Source organism: Anas platyrhynchos, chromosome 1, assembly GCF_047663525.1.
Source record: "Anas platyrhynchos isolate ZD024472 breed Pekin duck chromosome 1, IASCAAS_PekinDuck_T2T, whole genome shotgun sequence".
NCBI classification, from domain to species: Eukaryota; Metazoa; Chordata; class Aves; order Anseriformes; family Anatidae; genus Anas; species Anas platyrhynchos.
Window position 1 is genome coordinate 62,974,339 of NC_092587.1, and position 18,365 is coordinate 62,992,703.

The 18,365-nt window shown below is 43.8% G+C and overlaps 1 protein-coding gene across 6 annotated transcripts in view; it reads left to right on the top strand.

Annotated features, from left to right (window-relative positions):
- The window catches only part of DENND5B (DENN domain containing 5B), a 109,328-nt gene that overhangs the window by 85,467 nt on the left and 5,496 nt on the right, over nt 1-18,365 (top strand). For all 6 annotated transcript variants that reach the window (XM_038185013.2, XM_038185027.2, XM_038185023.2 and 3 more), the window contains 11 exons: nt 1,837-1,968; nt 2,784-2,936; nt 3,384-3,462; nt 4,679-4,760; nt 9,472-9,600; nt 10,925-11,046; nt 12,548-12,693; nt 14,433-14,551; nt 15,759-15,946; nt 17,592-17,674; nt 17,826-17,952. In XM_038185013.2, the coding sequence (XP_038040941.2) occupies nt 1,837-1,968; nt 2,784-2,936; nt 3,384-3,462; nt 4,679-4,760; nt 9,472-9,600; nt 10,925-11,046; nt 12,548-12,693; nt 14,433-14,551; nt 15,759-15,946; nt 17,592-17,674; nt 17,826-17,952 (1,360 nt within the window). The remainder of the gene's footprint in view (nt 1-1,836; nt 1,969-2,783; nt 2,937-3,383; nt 3,463-4,678; nt 4,761-9,471; nt 9,601-10,924; nt 11,047-12,547; nt 12,694-14,432; nt 14,552-15,758; nt 15,947-17,591; nt 17,675-17,825; nt 17,953-18,365) is intronic.

The following is an 18,365-nucleotide window of genomic DNA, read 5'->3' on the forward strand; positions in this document are numbered from 1 at the left end:
TCCCGGCTTCCACGCCAGCTCCCTGGCAAACATGACAGTTGTGAGACTGAAAGACAAGAATTTTGTTTTGCTTCCTTTTTCCCATGTTGGTTGGCTGGCAATTCAGCTTAGGGTGTCAAATCCAAAAAGGCATTGCTTTGACTGCTGGATCTTCGCATCCCAGCATAGAGGAGGGTGGTGGTGTGTGGACACTGACATACAGGCAGAGAGCATTCAGTTGGTCCTATCGTCCCACACTCATTCTCCTCTTGAACACTAAAAGTTCAAAAAAATAAATTAATAGCAAGACATGCAATAAATAAAATAAGATTATCATTTTTTTTTGCACTCTTCAGACTATAACCACATTTTATTTATACTTTTGCCTTCAAAAAGAAGTATTAGATTTCCTATTTACATATTCTCTGTATTACTTTTTCACTGTTCTCACTGCTAATTTTTGCATCAAATTAGATGGAAGTCACTTTTGCGATTGCTTGCTGAACAATGCACTTTTATCAGCTGTAATTTTTATTCCCATATGCAGTAGTTTTTCAACTGTTTCTAAGTTCTTACAGCACCAGTGAAACTGTAATTACCTAGCTGAGTACTTACTAACTAGATGCACACAGCTTTCTGTGGCAGAACCCTACTTTCTTGTCTGACCCATTGGACTAATGTGAAGTGGTTGTAGGGTGCCCTGTCACTGTGTGCTGCTCAGCACCCCCAAAGCCCAGCCAGCGCCAGTGCTGAGTTGCTGGAGGAGCATGGTCTGGTCCTCTTGGGGGACGAGCAGTCATTGTCATGTTCCATCCGTCTCCCCCAGAGAGGCAGCATTGAAACATAAAAACATACGTTTAGAAATTCACAGGTCTTGCACAAAAATGGAGCATTCCAACATCAGGCTCTGAGCACGCTGTCTCAAGACTGTTTTATTTGGCCGCGTCCTATTATTTAACTGTTCTTAACACAAACTTCATGAATAGTGTCTGGGCAATTTTTTGATAGGCTTCCCATTTGCACACCAAAATGTGGCCAACTTCTTAGTTTTGCTGAGCATGTAGCCCTCTCACAGGTGTCAGGGCAGGTGACACTTCTTGATGGGCTTGAGTTTTTTGCTTAAAAACAAACAAACAAACAAAACCCAACCCACAGTGAAGCGAGGAGGTTTAAAAGTCTTTTCTCGTAGCTTGGATCTCTTTTTAAAAAGCATGCCAGTTATTGTACATTCTTCTCAATTAGCACCCCTACAGTACAAACAAGAATGATCCTAAATGTCAGTTTCATTTGAAATGAGCTTCACTTGTAATTAAGAAGTTAATTGAGAATAAAATCAAGTCTGTTTTTTTCCCACATGAACTATTCAGATGCAAAGTAATGGGTGAAATCTTTCTCCTTCACTAGATGTATTTCTGCTTCTTGCAATTTCTTTTCAAAGATTTTTTTTTTTCCATTCATGAATGGTCTGGTCAAGAAACTAGACAAAGGGCTTTTTACTTATTAGTGAAAGTCAAATAACAATGGAAAGAAACTTTCCTTGGTATTTTGACTTTGTTGCTGAATGAAGGTTTCACGCTTTTATGCACTTGGTGTGGCTAACTTTGTGCTAGTGGCTAACAGCACAGTTCACTAGCTAGTGTTGACTGCTCTGATACCACACAGGAGAATATCTGGCTTTTTGTGTTGTCATAAGGGAGCTTTCCACTTCTTCAGCCTGACGCTTAAGCATCAGACAAATCATGTTGTTACTAGCTTAACAATAGCTCATTCCTTTTCACCAGCATCTGCTTGCCTAGGATTAGGATGAGGAGAACCCCTCTGACTTGCTATACCTAAAATTATTCTGTTTATTTTTAGAAATATATGCAGGAGGCAAGGAGTCTAGGAAAAAATTTAAGGCAGCCCAAACTCTCGGACCTCTCTCCAGCTGTGATTGCACAGACCAACAGTAAATTTGTGGAAGGATTGCTGAAGGAATGTCGCATGAAGGTAAGTCCTCCTTCATCCTTCTGCATGCTCTCCTATTGCTTATGCTGAACATAAATAGCATCTGCATCTTGTATCCTGAAAGTCCTTCACGGCAGGAACAATGTTGGTCTGTTGGTGTACTGGGCTATTTACAGGATGGATATCCCTCTGTGTTATATTTTTCAACTGCTAAGAAAAGAAGAAAGCATATTGTCATTCTTCTGTTTATGCAGTCAAAGTTGGCGGGAAGAGTAAAAAGGGCAGGAAGGAGAATCAGGATGATCTCAGATATTTTAAGGAGGATTTCCTTTAGTTGTTCAGATTTAAAGGTAACCTAAACGTAATGGGATCAAGACCCTCAGTCAGAAAAGGAAGCGTTTAGCATGTGCAACTTGTGCATGCTGTTTATGCAGAGCTAATGAAGTATAGCAGTTTTTATAAATAAAAATAATAAAAAAATAAATAATAAATAACAAATTAAAAAAATAAAAAGCTAAGAAGCTTTTATTTCCATTGAAGAATAGTTTCTTTATATAATGATAATTTTGTAACAAAAATCTATCTAGCTCTGTATTCTGTCTGATACTGGTCAATAATAAATCAGCAGTGTAGGAACAGGACAATAGTAGAAGGGTGTAGAAACAGGACAGTGTGGTTTAATAATACAGATTTGCATTTTTTAATGTTTCTCAGGCCAAGCTACTAGCAATGGTCTCTAGATTATCATCCCCAACCATGTCTTAGTAAATTCATCTATAAATTCTGTCCCTTTTGAGATAACCTTTTTTAGAAACCTTTTGGGTTTTTTTCTATTTTTTTATTATTATTATTATTAGACTAAACGTATGTTGGTAGAGAAGATGGGCCATGAAGCAGTCGAGTTGGGACATGGAGAAGCCAACATAACTGGTCTGGAGGAAAATACATTGATTGCTAGTCTCTGTGATCTGCTGGAAAGAATCTGGAGTCACGGTCTGCAGGTCAAGCAGGTTGGTAACTGGAAACTTGGGACTTTGTATGTACGGTGCTCTGTCAAATACTGAATGCCCCCATACCTTCCAAGCTGCTGCTCAGTAGCGTCATTCCAACATAAAGCAGGGGAGGTATCTTTGGGCTCAGATTCACTGGTTCATATCTTGTGAGGGTTTCTTTTTTTGCAAGGCAGCTCTGGAAATTGCAATGATGTTGTCAAACTCGTGTTTGGATTCTCATCTTTCAACCTTCAGAAGCAAAACCAGGGAGAGAACAAAGAAAGCAAGTGGTCCTACTGCTAGATCACTGGGACCATGCTGTCCTTTTCTGAGGTCTTGTGGCCCAAGAGAAGTGAAATCATACTCACTACTGAAATTCTATCCCACTGAAATTCTATCCCACTATTTTGCTGCATCTTTTCATTGGCTGATTTATTTAAAGCTACTTCATATTCAATTTTTCAGGGGAAATCTGCTTTGTGGTCCCATTTACTTCAGTACCAGGAGAGAGAAGAGAAGCAAGAGCACAGTGCAGAGTCCCCAGGTGAGTACTCAGCAGTTCACTCCCTGGGGAGGTCCATCACAGCAGGTGAACTCAGGCCTGCGAGGAACAGTGCAGCCATGTGAAATCCATATAGGAATTTCAGAGCATTTGCTTGCTAATATCACGTCTACATTCTGAGGCCTTTTGTAATCATTATGAAGCTGCCTTGATGTCTGGACAAAATAGCTTGATGTTATTGGAGAGAAATGAGGCTGCTTACCATCCCTGTCTGGAAATCACTCAATGTCTGTTTGCTACCTTCATTCCCTTTTAGTCATCATTGACTAAGGTGTGAGAAGCTGTGCTTCTGTAGGAGACTATTTGTGAAGCAGCTGAAGGCTTGGAGCCATGGCTAAGACAGCTGATATTTTTCTTCCACTGATCATAATCTGTCTCCCAAATCACAATGTGCATATCTCCATGTTCAATAAATCTTTATACTGGTGGATGGTACAGTTCAGACATTGTACAATTAATCTCCATCCATCAGTCTAGGCACACAGGTTATGCTTTGGTTTGGCCTTTTACAATCACTAAATTACTTCTGTGTTGTAAGAGACTTTGGTTTTCTGATGACCTTGAGATCTCCCTGTGCCATGGCGGCTTTAGTGAAGGTCTCTGTGGGTCATCTTTCAAGGACTCTGGAAATCTTCACGTCCTGCAGAGGGCAACTTCATGATTGGTCCTCAAGGATGCATCGATGGATGAATTAGTCCCGCTCATCAAAAGAGTTTTTAGTAAACTTCACTGAGTAATGTGCTAAGCTGGCTGACAGGCACAAATTCCTGAGAACAAAATGTGTCACCGCAAAGCAGTTTGATCAGAGGAGTACAGAAACGCATGGCATTCTTTGCATCTTCTGTGCTACTGTAGCTTAATTTTATCACATCCTTCTCAGTTGTGAGTTTCCCATATAACGTACTACTAATAAAACTCAACTCACCACTGTATAGATTTATATTAATCTATTTCACATATGGAAAAGGAAGCTTTTTAAATCCCCAAGTTAATTGCTGAATTAAGGAAGAAATGGGTAACGTAATAAGTACTTTTTTCTTTTGTCTGCTTCCACATTTCCAGGATAGGGATAATGCTAATGAACAGAGTTGTTGCAGTTACCAGTGACTTAAGATTGTTTTCAGCATTATGTAAAACAAACACATTGCAGACCACTACTATAATTTTGTATTAACTTCATGTGTTTTCTCCACTGTAGTTGCTGTTGGACCAGAAAGACGGAAGTCTGATACAGGAATTACTTTGCCTACTTTGAGGGTTTCCCTGATACAAGATATGAGGTATATAATTTGATTCCTAAAGCATTCATTGTGGTTTTAACTGGGTAGCATAATGTAAAGATCCTCACTAGCTTTGGGTTTACAAAGGTTAAGTGGAATTAAAGCTTCTCCTCAGCCTGCATTGAAATCTAGACCATTACCTTTTTCTGTTACAAAACTTTTTGCATGTTTACTTATTTTAGGTAAAAGACTGTGAAAAATGCACCAAGTTCTACTTGGGCATTGTTTTTTTCTTCTCCAGGGTGTCTCTTCTAGCAGTAAAGCCAGTTTCTACAAACGATATGTTGAATATTGAATCCCTTGGTACATTGAGTTTGTTTCTTTTTGTTTGCTTTAAATTATTGACCAAGTAAATATGGTTGATACGTGAAACAAAGGGACATAAAAATCTGCTTGCAGTGTCTGAGCAATGTTCCCTTTTTCAATTTATGACCAATAGTAATAAATGTACAAATGTACATGAGCCTAGTATTTAGGTGAGTCCTGAAGGATTACGGAATAAGAAGGGGTGGAAGCTGACGTGACAGCACCAGACAGTTGTTCCTAAGGGCATCTCCATGATCAAGCCAGGTCACGTCACTGCTTTGACACTTCACTTGCCACAACCAAGCACTTCAGTGGGGTAGAAGTGCCATAGAAAAGGGGGCAGGAATAATGCAATAACGCTCCTCTGTAAAGAGCTGCAAGCAATTTAAAGTGGGAGGGAATGTGAGAATTGTTTCTTGTAATGCCACATCCTTCTTCCACGTAAAAAGAAGGCACAATTAAGATTAATCAATGTTTTTGTGAGCTATCTATGATTACAGTGATGTGATTTTACCATGTGTGTTATTACCGATCGTTTTGTTCTGATGTGGGATCACATGCATTAGTCAGGTTTTTCTGAAAGAGAATGACTGTTCTTCCCACCTGCGGGGTACAACTATCTTGTTTTACATTATCTGGTTTAAGGATCTTGCACTCTGTGTTTGAAGAATACAACGTGCCATGTAGGGCTGAAATGATGCGCCATTACAAGGGAACAGGAGGGAGAGCGCATGCAGTGTAATTAGGAGTATAATGTCAGAGGGGCTTTTTGAACATGTGTCTGCCATTTTAGCATCCTTCTCATGGGACATGGCAGCTATTTACTTAACCATGTCCTGTGGGGCTGATGGCTTGTAGCAGGTCAGTGGCAGGAAAGGGTGAAGGAGGAGCTGGAGCGGAAACTTGCACACTGGGAGATTCCCAGTGGCGCTCACCAGTGCGTGCATTTCATCTTCCATGCACTTGCTAAGCTCCCTAATGGAAGTCCAGCATGAACCTGAGCTCTGCGGCTTGAGTCACAGGATTGCTTCCACTGCTTTTCAAAGTACAGAGGCAGGATACTACTTTTTGTGGTATCTTGGATATTCACGGTTGTACACAAACATGTCTGGTCACACAAAACACCAGGCAGATGGTGAGTTGAATTTGTCATGCGTATTCTCATGGCATCCTTTCTCCTGCTTGGAAGGAATGCTGGCTAATATTTGTTTGCACACACACATTTATGCTGAAGCTGGAAGGATGGGTAATTGTTAAATTGCCGGGGTTGTGGTGCTAACTGAATGAATGGTGAGAGGATTAAACGTTGCCTTAAGCACAGCTTGTTTTTGATGGCTCATGCAAGGTTGTGTAAACAACTTAAACAGCAGGGCTGAATCACAGTCACGCTCTTGGATCTGTGATAAGCCTGTGCTGTAGGTAATGCTGTGTGTCCTCTGCCTCCCTCACAAAACCATGCATCTTAGACGTGGTACAGAAAATGCTCAAGATGTTTATTTTGCTTCTTGCATGGACCCAACATTTTTGGTCCAGCAGGGCTCTGGTTTTGAGTCCTTCCCTTCAGGCAAGCCCTTCCTTGTGACCAGCTTTTGGGTCTGGCCATGCCACCCCTCCCACAAGCAGGGTCCAGCCTGGGGTGCGAGCCCTGGGCGCTGCACCCACAGAAGTGCTTTGTAACCTGCTGCAGTCAGAATAGGCTGGGTTATCAAAGTCCTGAATGGTACCAGCTAAATACAGCGCTCTTCTGGCTGCATGGGGATCGGGAGCATTCGCACTGTCCTCGGTGGCGTGGTGATGCTGAGCAGCTGTAACCTCTCCTGGCAGCACAGCTATTTGCAGAGGCAATGTCTCGCTGTACCCCAGGCTCACATCCAGCAGGGAAAGTAGATTTTTCTTTATTGCTAATGGGATTAAAAAGCAAGTCCCGACCCGGGGAATTGCACTGAAATTACCGTTCAGGACTCTGACAAAAAGAGTTTGCTGTGCAGCGGTGAGCACACAGGGCTTACACTGAGGTCACTGATAAAAATAGAGCTGTTCTGACTGTCACCAGTGAGAACGAAATAAATCTGCATTCCTGAATGTTCTGTTCTGCCACACTCTGCTTCTGCTGACACCAAGATGGATCACTGAATCTTCTTAATGCTTCTGCCAAGCTGCATGGTTGCAGATCCTGATCTGTCCCAAATGCGTGATTTATGCCAATCTGGTCTCAAGCAGAAACAGGTAATAAAGGGGAATAGAGCATGCACGGAATACAGTTGAGTCCATCTGTGTGTGAATCCACTCACAGTAAAAAAACATATTCTACTTAGTGTTTCATCTCAGGTGTAATTTAAGCCAAGTCAGGGAGAGTGGAGAGGGAGAGGATGTTCTGTGCTTTGATCTTCCCATCCCAAAAGGCCAGAAATGTCTGAAGAGAGCATCTCAGCAGCGTGTAGTCGAGTGAAGTGCACGTCCTGCTTCTCAAGGACTCCTGCCCACGTGCCCAGCTGTCTGCGCTGCAAGGTCTAGTGCTGGCTGCCACGCTCAGAGCCAAGAAGGGGGATGTTTCACAAAGGGCTTGCCAGTGCCAGGAGCAAGGATCTCTGTGGTGATTCAGCTGGTAGGCATCTGCTAAAAGAGGGAGGCTCGTGAGCTTGCTTACAAAGGGCAAGGACTTGTATGTGAATGTATTGTGCCCTTCTGGTTTTGTTTTACAGGGCGCTGAGAGTTCGTGCTCCTCACCTGGCCATCAAAGAGCAGGCCTCTGACACATCCATCCATGTGTCACGTTAGGAAACAGGAGGAAGCTTCTTTTATTGGAAAATAAGAATAATAATAAATCTGTTTTTTAAAGGAATTTGCACTAAACTAGGTTTTGCGTGATGCTCCGCTTAGATTGCAAAGGTCCATCTGTGTTTTGAGGCGTGGGGCAGGTTAGCCTAGCAGAGAGCAGTGCCGAGGGCTGATGAGCTATGTCTGGCATCCTCCTCACTTGTTCAGAGCGAACAAGTATTTCTGGACAGCACTAGGTTGTGCTTTGCAAATTTGCTCCTAAGGCCCTAGTCCTATTATGCTTGAAGCTCTATAAACAAGAGAGTGTTTTTCTCAAATAATGCAGGGTCTAAATATAACGCAAAGCACGTGTTTGGGTATAGCAGATGGGGAAAAACACGAGACAGTGAGACCATACTAGTCAACACAGAAAGCATCAGTCACAGCATGACTTTGCTGGATTTTCTTTGGAGTAAACATTGCCACATTCCCTAACACGCAGCGATGCGCAGGGGGCTGTAAAAGATGATGGCAACAAAGATCAGCTCAAACTCAGCCAATGCTACGTGGAGCCTGCCACAAAGGTTTGGAGGGCTGAATTGCCTGTGCACTTAATATGCAAACTGCGTGAAAATTAAGAAATTGCAGCCCTTTCTTTCCCCTGCTGGGAACTGTTAGTCATTTTTCTTGCGTTTTATTTAACTAAGTGGGGGGTTTGGGGAAGCGGCTTCAATCTGCCATGGCAGTTCTCTTCCTCTTCTAAAGCTCCTGGTGCTCTCAAACTGGAGCTTCTGGCATTCTCCAAACTGAAATATAGGAAGTTTTTTTTGTTTTGGTTTTTGTTTTTTAAAAAAGGCAAAACCACAGAAAAAAAAAAGCCCCAGTATTACAGTTTTGCTTTCCTACAGACTTTGCGCATGGCATTCAGATCACCACTTACACGAGGACCTCTTACATCCCTGAAAATGTGATTCTGCCTGTCACTGTTTCCTCTAATAATCCTCTTTTTTTTTTTTTTCTCAGATTTCCTATTGCTGCTGCCATTCATGGGTTTGTTAGTGCTGCCTTCAGACTAGACTGTGGTTTGGAGAGACTCTTAAGACATGTACTGTCCGCTGCCCTCCCAGCCATACCTGTTTGTGTCAGCAGCTTTAGGGGAGCTACTGTAGTATAAATGGGTCTCATAGGTGGCTGGTTTGGTTTGGTTTTCTTCCTACATCATAAGCAATGTCTGTAGGGACATCTACCCCAGGCAGTGTGGGGATGTGCAGGTCTACCCCTGCTCACCTTGGCTAAGCAAGTGGGATGCAGAGCAGCTGATGTGCGCTGTAGAGTGTTTGCAACACAACCTGCTGTGCCCAGGAGGGGCTGCCCCTATCCCCAGGCCAGCCTGGGGCTGACAGGAGGCTCTTTCTCTTGGTTTTCAGACAGGTTTTTGTGCTTACGTGTAAGTAATCACATGAACTTCTGTTGCACTTGTCACATGCAGGGGAGCGGATGGGATTTGGCTCTGTTTACCCTGCAGCATCTAATATCAAGAGACAGTTTCCAGTCCAGCTGCTGCCTCACACTGGATGCTGCTATTGGAAGCTTGTAGGATTTTTATGATTCACTTATTTTTATTATTATGTTTTCCCATCCATTTCAGGCATGTTCAGAACATGAGTGAGATAAAGACAGATGTGGGGCGAGCCCGAGCCTGGATAAGGCTTTCTCTGGAGAAGAAGCTTTTGTCTCAGCACCTGAAGCAGCTGCTTTCTAACCAGCCACTTGCCAAGTAAGTTGGCTCTTGTTCTCAAAGCTTCACTTTCACATCTGCCTCATTGGTGTGCCAAAGGGGCTCTGCAGGCTCAGGGCACAGCCAGGTGCCTCATCTGGGTTCAGTGGCTTCCAGCCAGAAGGGACTGAAGGGCTGGTGGAGGAGCTACTGCCCACCCAGCAGGGCAGGAGTCTGCTCATCCGCCTGGAAAACTAATTTTCAGGAAGGAAACATTAGGTTTTGGGTCAGTGCATTGATCCAAGCCACTTCACAGACCCACAATCCTTATAACTTGTGCAAATGAAGCAGCAGTGTGTTTTTTTTTACAGTGGTCCTGTGTTAACATTGACTTCAGCTGAATGCAGGCGCACGTCCTGACTGCAGCTGAGCTGGGCTGGAGGCCAGCCCTCCCAGCCACTTAGCAGCTCCCCCCAGCGCTGCCTCCTTTTGCAAGCACAGGCACTTAGGGATCTGCCTGCATAGATGTTTCCTGACTGTTCTCTCAAAGAGATGTTTAGGAGGAAAAAAAACTTATGAAGAGAAAACATCCACGCTATTGCATGGAGTTTTTGGCAGAACTGGCTCTGTGATGAGCTATGCGCATGATTGTGCTGGAAACTAATAAATACCCAAATATGCTAATGAGAAGAAAGAGGAGACAGTAGCCTCTTGGGTGATCAGCCAAAGATATGGTGGCAGACCTGCCTTTCCCTGAAGTTTCATTTACCTCTATCTGTGTTAGCAGTTTACTGGGAGACTGCTGCCTGCAGGCAGTGCTATGAGCTACGTGCTTTCTCTGAGTGGTGCCAGGTTAATTCCTGGTGTACCTTTGCACTGCTCTGGGCAACTGGTGATGTACGCTGGGTTTGCAGAACTCAAAGAGTGGCAGCAAAGTTGCTGTTGCTGCCTGGTTAAATAGTCTGATGCCTCCTGTTTAGTTTTCTCTGCTGGATTATGGATCATTGATTAGCCTTCATTAGGCAAGGCTATTCAATGGTGGGAAGATATGTCTCATGGAAGATAATGGTGGGAAAGCCTGAGCAGACTTAAATGGGGTTGCTGTGTGTTGGCACAGATCTGCTGTTATGAGTGGCTCTAGTTTACATCTGTGCTTTGCAGCAAAACGAAAACTGATCCTTTAATGAGATGAGCTCAGTAGCCTTGCTATGGCACCATGGAGCTCAGAGAGGTCTCTAAAATACATGTAGCACCAGAAGTAAATGCCCTCGATGGTTTTCTAACAGCTTGTATCAGCTGGGGAATCTCACTTTTCACACATCCTGTGAAGATCACTTAACTTGGTGCTTTTTCGACAAGATAGTAATGTATTTGTTTCTACTAGGAAACTTTACAAGCGTTATGCTTTCCTGCGCTGTGAGGAAGAACGGGAGCAGTTTCTGTACCACCTTCTCTCACTGAATGCTGTGGATTACTTCTGCTTCACAAGTGTCTTCACCACAATCGGTGAGTTGGAGGATCATTTTTTTTCCCTCTGAATAAAAAATTGTTGCTGTCAGGATTTGCGAGAGGGGCTGCTGTTGGCAGTGTCTGAGTAGCTGAGTCCTTATCTGGAAACCTTAGTGCTGGATGTTGCTGTGGGAAACCAGCTGGAGAGCAAGGTTGTGGGGGAGTGTTCAGGATAAGAGCACTGCACAAAGGAGAGTAATCAGCAGAGTGCTGCTGCACTTGGTTTTCCTCTCTGAGTTGTATAGTCTCTTTCATCTTCCCTCCCAGGCAAGTCCTCTCCATCCTAATGCTTCTTTCTGGCATTCACTAAATGTACACCCCCAACCTCCTCTCTGCGGACTGTGAAAATGATGGAGGTCTCAGAGGATGAAATACAAAGCACTTTGTGCTCTGCTGTATATTTTATATTTCTTCCTTTCTTTCCTTAAATGCCCAAAGATTCCCCCTCCCTTCCCTTCCTGTAAGAATGAGAGCAGAGATTGGATCAAAACCCAAAAATGAATCTTTCTCTCTAGCACTGAGCAACGCCAAGAAAAGCCGCCCCCCATGGGATGACCTGATTATTTGGATTCACCTTAGCAGTCTTTAGCTTTCGTTTAGCGTGAAGTGAACCGAGTTTTACATGCCTTTCTCATTCACTCGTTCTACTTTTTCTCCTGTTAAAAAAATAAATCCCCACACGAAGGGATTTACTCATCCTTGATTACCTTGCTTCCCCAGGGCATTCAGCCTGGCAGCTGGGGCATGCGCTAGGAATGCGGGGTGGTGTTTTGCTTTGGGTTTTTGAGCGTGATATCATTGTTTTCCACACTAAAAGTGAAAAGGCTGGCTTGGCTCCTAGAGACAAAAAGGCAGCTTGGGAAACAAGGAAAGAGAGCCTTGTAGTGTTAGTGTGGAATAACCGAGCCGTATCGAAATGGGGTCGGTGTCTGAAGTACGTATGGGTGGCGCAGGGTTAAGAACATCATAGCAGGAGTAGGAATAACGATATAACGATGGGGGGGATGTTCACAGAGATCTGAGACCTCGGCCATGCCGTCAGCACTTGGGGCTCCCCCTAAAAATCCCCTCAGCGCCCCCGGGCCCGGCGGGCTGCTGGCTGAGCGGGCCTGCAGCACCCCCGCGCGGCCCCGCCATGTCGCGCCGTGTCCCGCCATGTCCCGCCATGCCGCCAGGCCGCGCTCTGCCCTCGGGAGCTTTCAGGAGCCGCAGCCGAGGGCTGCCCTCTCAGATCGGCTCCGGCAAGGAATTAATGTCGGTGGAAACCGCCCCAGAGAGGCGCTGCGAGGCAGCTTTCCCAGCCTGGGGGCTGCCGTGCCCCTCCTGGCTCGCCTTCTGTGGGGAGCAGGGAGGGGGTACCTTCCCCTCGCCGTGTTGCTGGCACCTGCAGCAAGGTCATGCCTTCGAGGGAGCACCGTGGTTTACCCCAGAAATTGCATGCTTTGAGGGGAAAAAGAGGTCACGACTAACTTATTTTTTCCTCCCTCCCCGTTCTCAGTGATCCCGTATAGGTCAGTGATAATCCCCATCAAAAAACTGAGCAATGCAATAACCACATCAAACCCGTGGATCTGTGTTTCGGGAGAGCTGGGAGACACAGGCATAATGCAGATTCCTAAAAACCTCCTAGAAATGACATTTGAGGTGAGTGCACACCCATGCCATTTTACCTGCCAATTTGAAACATACTGCCCAAAAAACTTGGTGAGGTTTTATTGTCTTGAGAACACCGTATTTCAGGTTTTCAAGGTAGTTATAAACGCAAAATTGGGAAAACAGTGCTGCCTGCCTATCCTGTGCTTAAAGTTTCCCTCAAGCACGTACCACTTTTAAACACAGGCTTCACTGCTGTCCCTGTCCCAGCCCAGGGCTCCTCTTCTCACCGTTAATCTATCGCTACATCTCATTCCCTTCCAAATCTCCTTGCCATCAATCCTAATCTTCCTTTTCTGGGCTCGCTTCTGACTCCACACTTCCTTTTTTTTTATTTTATTTTATTTTTTACCTTCCTTCAAACTGTCTTCCCACTTAACACCACCCAGGTCTTTTCAGACAGTTTCGGCTCTGGCCAGTCCCAAATTTCCTCTCCTCCCACTCCTTGTCTGACATTGCTGCATTCCTTCCAACCAGCCAGTCTAAGCCCTGTGCTTTTCAACTTCCCAGCCACAGGTGCTACCACCAGCAAACTGTAGAGTTCCCATCCCCGTTGGGTACATTTCTCTCTGCTTACTGTGGTTTTCTCTTGGCATTTGACTTACCAGTGCTTCCCTCTGCCTTCCTGCCCATCAATTACAAGTTGGCTTGGTGCCACCCCAAAGCAGCTGGTGGCTGCAGGGAAAGCCCCGTTGGGCTCGTGTAGTTCCAGGCTTTACCATATCCATTAAGGAGTGATTACATAGGAATAACACTAAAATCGAAGTTGCGCCCATTGTGCATATGCAGACTCACCTTAAGCAACAACTGTGCGTTTTAAAATAAAAATAAATAGTCCTTTGCCCAAATATAAGTGAATTTTGTCAGACAAGCTATTTTCCTAATATGGTGCACGCCTCTCATTCAGACATCAGTATTTTGTAGAAAAGCTCTCCAGGCTTCTAACAAGCAAAACAGCGGACATTTCTCAGGACTATAGTAATACAGTTCTGGAATACTCTTCTGACTGAAGTTTTCCTAAAATATCAGCTTGGGTAGCCACCCACTATGGAAAATGTCAGCCCAAGCTGCTTGTTTGGCAGAAGCAATGAAAACCAAAGTCTTGTAAGGGAAGTGCTTAGGTGACATTAATAGATGTTGCTGCCAGCCCCACCTACAATTACATATTGCACTGGAATTCACAGTCCCTTGTTTTCCTTGTTCTGTTTCTTTGTGATCTTAAGCATCTCATGCAAGTGATTTTTGTCTTGCTCAACAATGAGCAAGTTGATTTTTGAAAATAACAGAAGATCTAGGGGCTGCTTCATAGTGTGGAGCAGTTCCACTAAAGCAAAGGTCAGTGTGCTCAAAATGCAATTTTGGAAGGCTGTTTGCTCAGAAGGTCTAATTCTTCTACAGAGGTACACCTTTTTATCACCATAGCTCAGAAATTTCTAATTAACACTTCTCAGAATTATTCAGAGTGAGTTCTCACAAGAAAGAACATAGTCTCTTCATAAGATTTTAATGATTTTTATTTTAAGATATTTCTTTTCTCCTATTTTACTCTGAAACAATAATTATTCTGCTTTTCAAAACATTTCTAATGTTTGGTTGAAAATACTTGCTACATAAGTCAAAGGAAATTGAATAAAAACATATATTTGAGACCACGTGTGTTGGGGGGAGGGTTGCCTTTTTTTGTTTGTTTGTTTTGTTTTAAATTAATTTAAAACTGTTATTTGTTTCAGTGCCAGAATTTAGGAAAGCTGACAACTGTTCAGATTGGTCATGACAACTCAGGGCTGCTAGCCAAGTGGCTGGTTGATTGTGTCATGGTCAGAAATGAAATAACAGGACACACATACAAGTAAGCAACAAGTTTTAATTGTCGTCATCTGAAATGTCTACTGATTAATCTAGAAAAAGCAAGGTGTTCATCTCCTCAACTGGGCAAAACTACGATGGAGCAGTGCGGGTAGATTTGGGTACCAGATAGGGTTGGGTAGGTCTCCCCACCCCCGGATCTCTCATTTCAGAAGCTCTACATTAAGCCAAAAAATCTGATAAATATTAAATGAGGCTTGAATGTAGGATTTTCTTTACATCTCTCTAAGACAGGACAGACAGTATGGATGCTTTTGAAGTGATTCAAATGTTTATGTCTAATAATTAAATCTCTTCATTCAAAGCAGCGTGGTAAAATTGTGCACGAGTGAAGTCTTTAAACCCCATGAGCTGGAATGACAGATTAGGGCAGATCTTTAGTTTTTTGCTTTTCTTGTTTTTGTTTTGTTTTGTTTTGTTTTGTTTATAAAGCATTTGAATGTCATAATTCATATAACAAATGTACAGAAACTTCAATTACAATTAAATGGAAGGTTACAATGATTACTTAATCCGTTGAGTACATACCTCCTGTATAGAAAAAATCTCCTAACTCATCCTTGTTTTTACAAAACATCTGGCTATACAAACTTAATTATTTTCCTGACTGTGGACTTTGAAAATTATAACTCAGAGAGGTGGGCTCCACAGCTCAGGGTTGGGTACAGAGTATGGTGAGAAGTGGGCAGACGTGTACAAAAACTGGTAGTATGGACACATTCATGAAGTTTATTAGGACTGAGGATGGGATCAAAAGTATAGGAACAGCAGCTGGGGTTTGGGTATGAGGAAAAGTCACAGCTTCAGTTGGGTGGAAACTCTGCATGAGTATGTAATTGTTGATCATCATAATATTTTTAAAAACTGGGTATTAGTTGTGGGTGCAACTGAAAAATAACCCCACAGAAATCTTCATGTGACCAGTTAAATAAGTGTATAGCACTTTCTGTTGTCCTGTGCTTTCATGCTAGCTTTGCGTATTTCCTTTTCCCTAAGGATGAAGGTGAATGTAGGTGAATGCTTTGGTCTTTTGAGTTGTGGTGCGGTGGAGACTGCCTGCTGAACTCTACATTGGGAAGAGTTTTTGGCTGCTACTTCCTGTCTATTGGCTGTGTGTATGGTTGCTGACTGTAGCTTTGAGATGAAGCCAGCTGTGTGACTGACCTGTGCTTGTGCTGGGTGCCTGGCAGGTTTCCCTGCGGGCGATGGCTGGGAAAGGGCGTTGACGACGGCAGCTTGGAGCGAATACTTATTGGAGAGCTGGTGTCCTCCACGTCCGACGAAGAGCTGGGAAAGCAGTGCCGTACCCCACCCCAGCAGAAGTCTCCTACCACAGCTCGGCGGCTGAGCATCACTTCTCTCACAGGAAAGAACACCAGTAAGTCCTTTCCTTCATCCCCGGGGCTCTAGAGAAGGGGGCAGAGGCAGAAATAAAGCTTCTGTGAACAGGAGAGCTCCTTCTGAAGCAAGGCTTGGTGCAGAGGAACAGCCCCAAGCTTTTGAGTTTTATCTGCCCCTGTTCCTGTGTCTGCAGCTCGCTCTGTGGTGGTGAATGTTGCCTCTTTCAATGTCCTCGTTTGACAGTTGAGAGAGGATAACCTCTGTCCTTGGAGCGTGGAGATACAGGATGGGGGAGGAGACAGCAGCAGAATTTATAGGAGCTGATGCTGCTCAGCTTCCTGGCCCTCTCTGCAGTCAGGGAGTAGACAGGCTTCTCAGGAGGGCAGTTTAGAGCCTGATGTGGTGCTGAGACCTGCTTTCCGGAGGAGTCTGTCTCCAGAGGGAGCCACGGGGACAGCAGCTTCACATCCCTCACATTAGCTGTTGTGAATAAAGGCACCTGGCTACTACAGGGCTGTAAGGGCCATGTGAGGCATTCTCCTCTCATGCATACAGGTGAGCACAGAGTGGATCACGTTCATGAATCTGTCTAACTCCGGTAAAATTAGAGGACATGACTGCTGAAATGTCAAGCAAGGAAACATTAGCCTCCAAGAGTAATGCAGCAATTTAAAATCGTCTTGGGACCCCTGCAGCTCTTCACGTATATGAGTCCATATTAGCTGAAGGAGTGGGCACCAGAGCTACTTGCAGAGCATTTCCTTGGGTCTGAGAATGCTAGGGCCCAAAAATCTCTTTATGTTTTGAGCTACAGAAGGCTCTGGTTTAGACCTGCCAAAGACTGGAGGTCATCACGTGTTAAAATAATTCTGAGTTACTCTATGCTTCCAAAATAGCAATCGTAGGACAAGTTCATGGCTATATATATATATATATGTATGAAAAACTAGAAAGGACTAATAGAAGAATAATAAAAGGGATTAAAGTCTGGAAAATATCTGCTTACAATGAGCTTTTAAAAGTTCGATCTGTTTTAATCAGAAAATGAGTGAGGGACTGGATAACTTTCTTGGAGGTACCTGCATAGGAAGATGAAATGGTAGCAGGTGGAAGCATGGCATGCTTCAGCAGCAGAAGCATACAGCTAAACAGATTCAGATTCAGCAGGAACAGGGCATACATTTTTAACACCGAAGCGACTGACTTTCAGAAGCATCTGTTTCCTCACAGTGTTACAATGACTAGACGTGGGCCTAGAACAGATACCTGTGGCTCAAAAATACCTTGTGGGTGCGAGTAAGGAATTCATGGGTGCAGGGTTTTCTGGCCTGAGTTGCACAGAAGCGAGTCAAACGACTTGTCTACAATCCTTCATTGTCTCTTCACCAGAGGGTTGCTGTACTCTGTGATGGGCAAGATGTGATTAACTCAAATAAAATATTTATCAAGCCAGCTCCTTGGGTTGTGCATTTTTAAGTAGGGCAATTTATTTGACTATTCCAGGATTGCTCGTCAGTTGCTTATAATTAAGGCTCACGTTTACTCAAGAGAAATGACTCCCTGAACTCTTCCCTGTTAAAGATACCGAATAATTCCTGTAGTTCAAGCTCTGTCATTGTGCGAATTTGATGAATGTTTTAAAGTTGGTATCTTCAGCTAGTGTTCTTTCTACCATTTCACAGAGCCTAATGCAGGGCAGATCCAAGAGGGAATTGGAGAAGCCGTGAACAATATCGTGAAACATTTTCACAAGCCAGAGAAAGAGGTACTTCCTACTTACCTGCCTGGTGTCTGCAATGCATGTCAATATGTTTATAAACAGAAATTGATCAGTGGAGACTGTTAACCTTTAGATTTGAAGCCTGGTGGCATATGAGCAAGACAAGGTGTTCTTACAGACTCCCTCTTTCCCACAGAGAGGGAGCCTTACCATTCTGTTGTGTGGGGAGAACGGTCTGGTCGCGGCACTGGAGCAGGTCTTCCACCACGGGTTTAAATCCGCTCGCATTTTTCATAAGAATGTCTTCATCTGGGATTTCATAGGTAAGCTGGTGTGTGAACTGGAGGCCAAAGGAGAAGAAAGATGAGGGTAAAATGGCTACTTATGCACAGGCCTGGGATTCTTTTCAGCTAGGGTGTCATTTTTTTCCTCCCTTGCACCTGCTGCAGGTTGCTTAAAGTGAATGAGAAACAGGATGGAAAATGAGAAATATGGAACTCCACATAAAGTAGAATCTGTGCAGAAATATAAGAGCATTTCAAATTCTAGTCATGTATTTATAGATGAATGTTCAAACAACTGTTTTCCTGCCCGGAAAGATGTAGAGTGGCAGCTGATGCTGGGAGGAAAGTAAGTAAAGGGCAGGGAGTGAAAGGGTTAGGTTTCTAGTTGTTTGAGGACTATCCTAATCACTGCACTGGTTGGTCTTCTGGTGATGCATGTTTGTAGGCAGTTG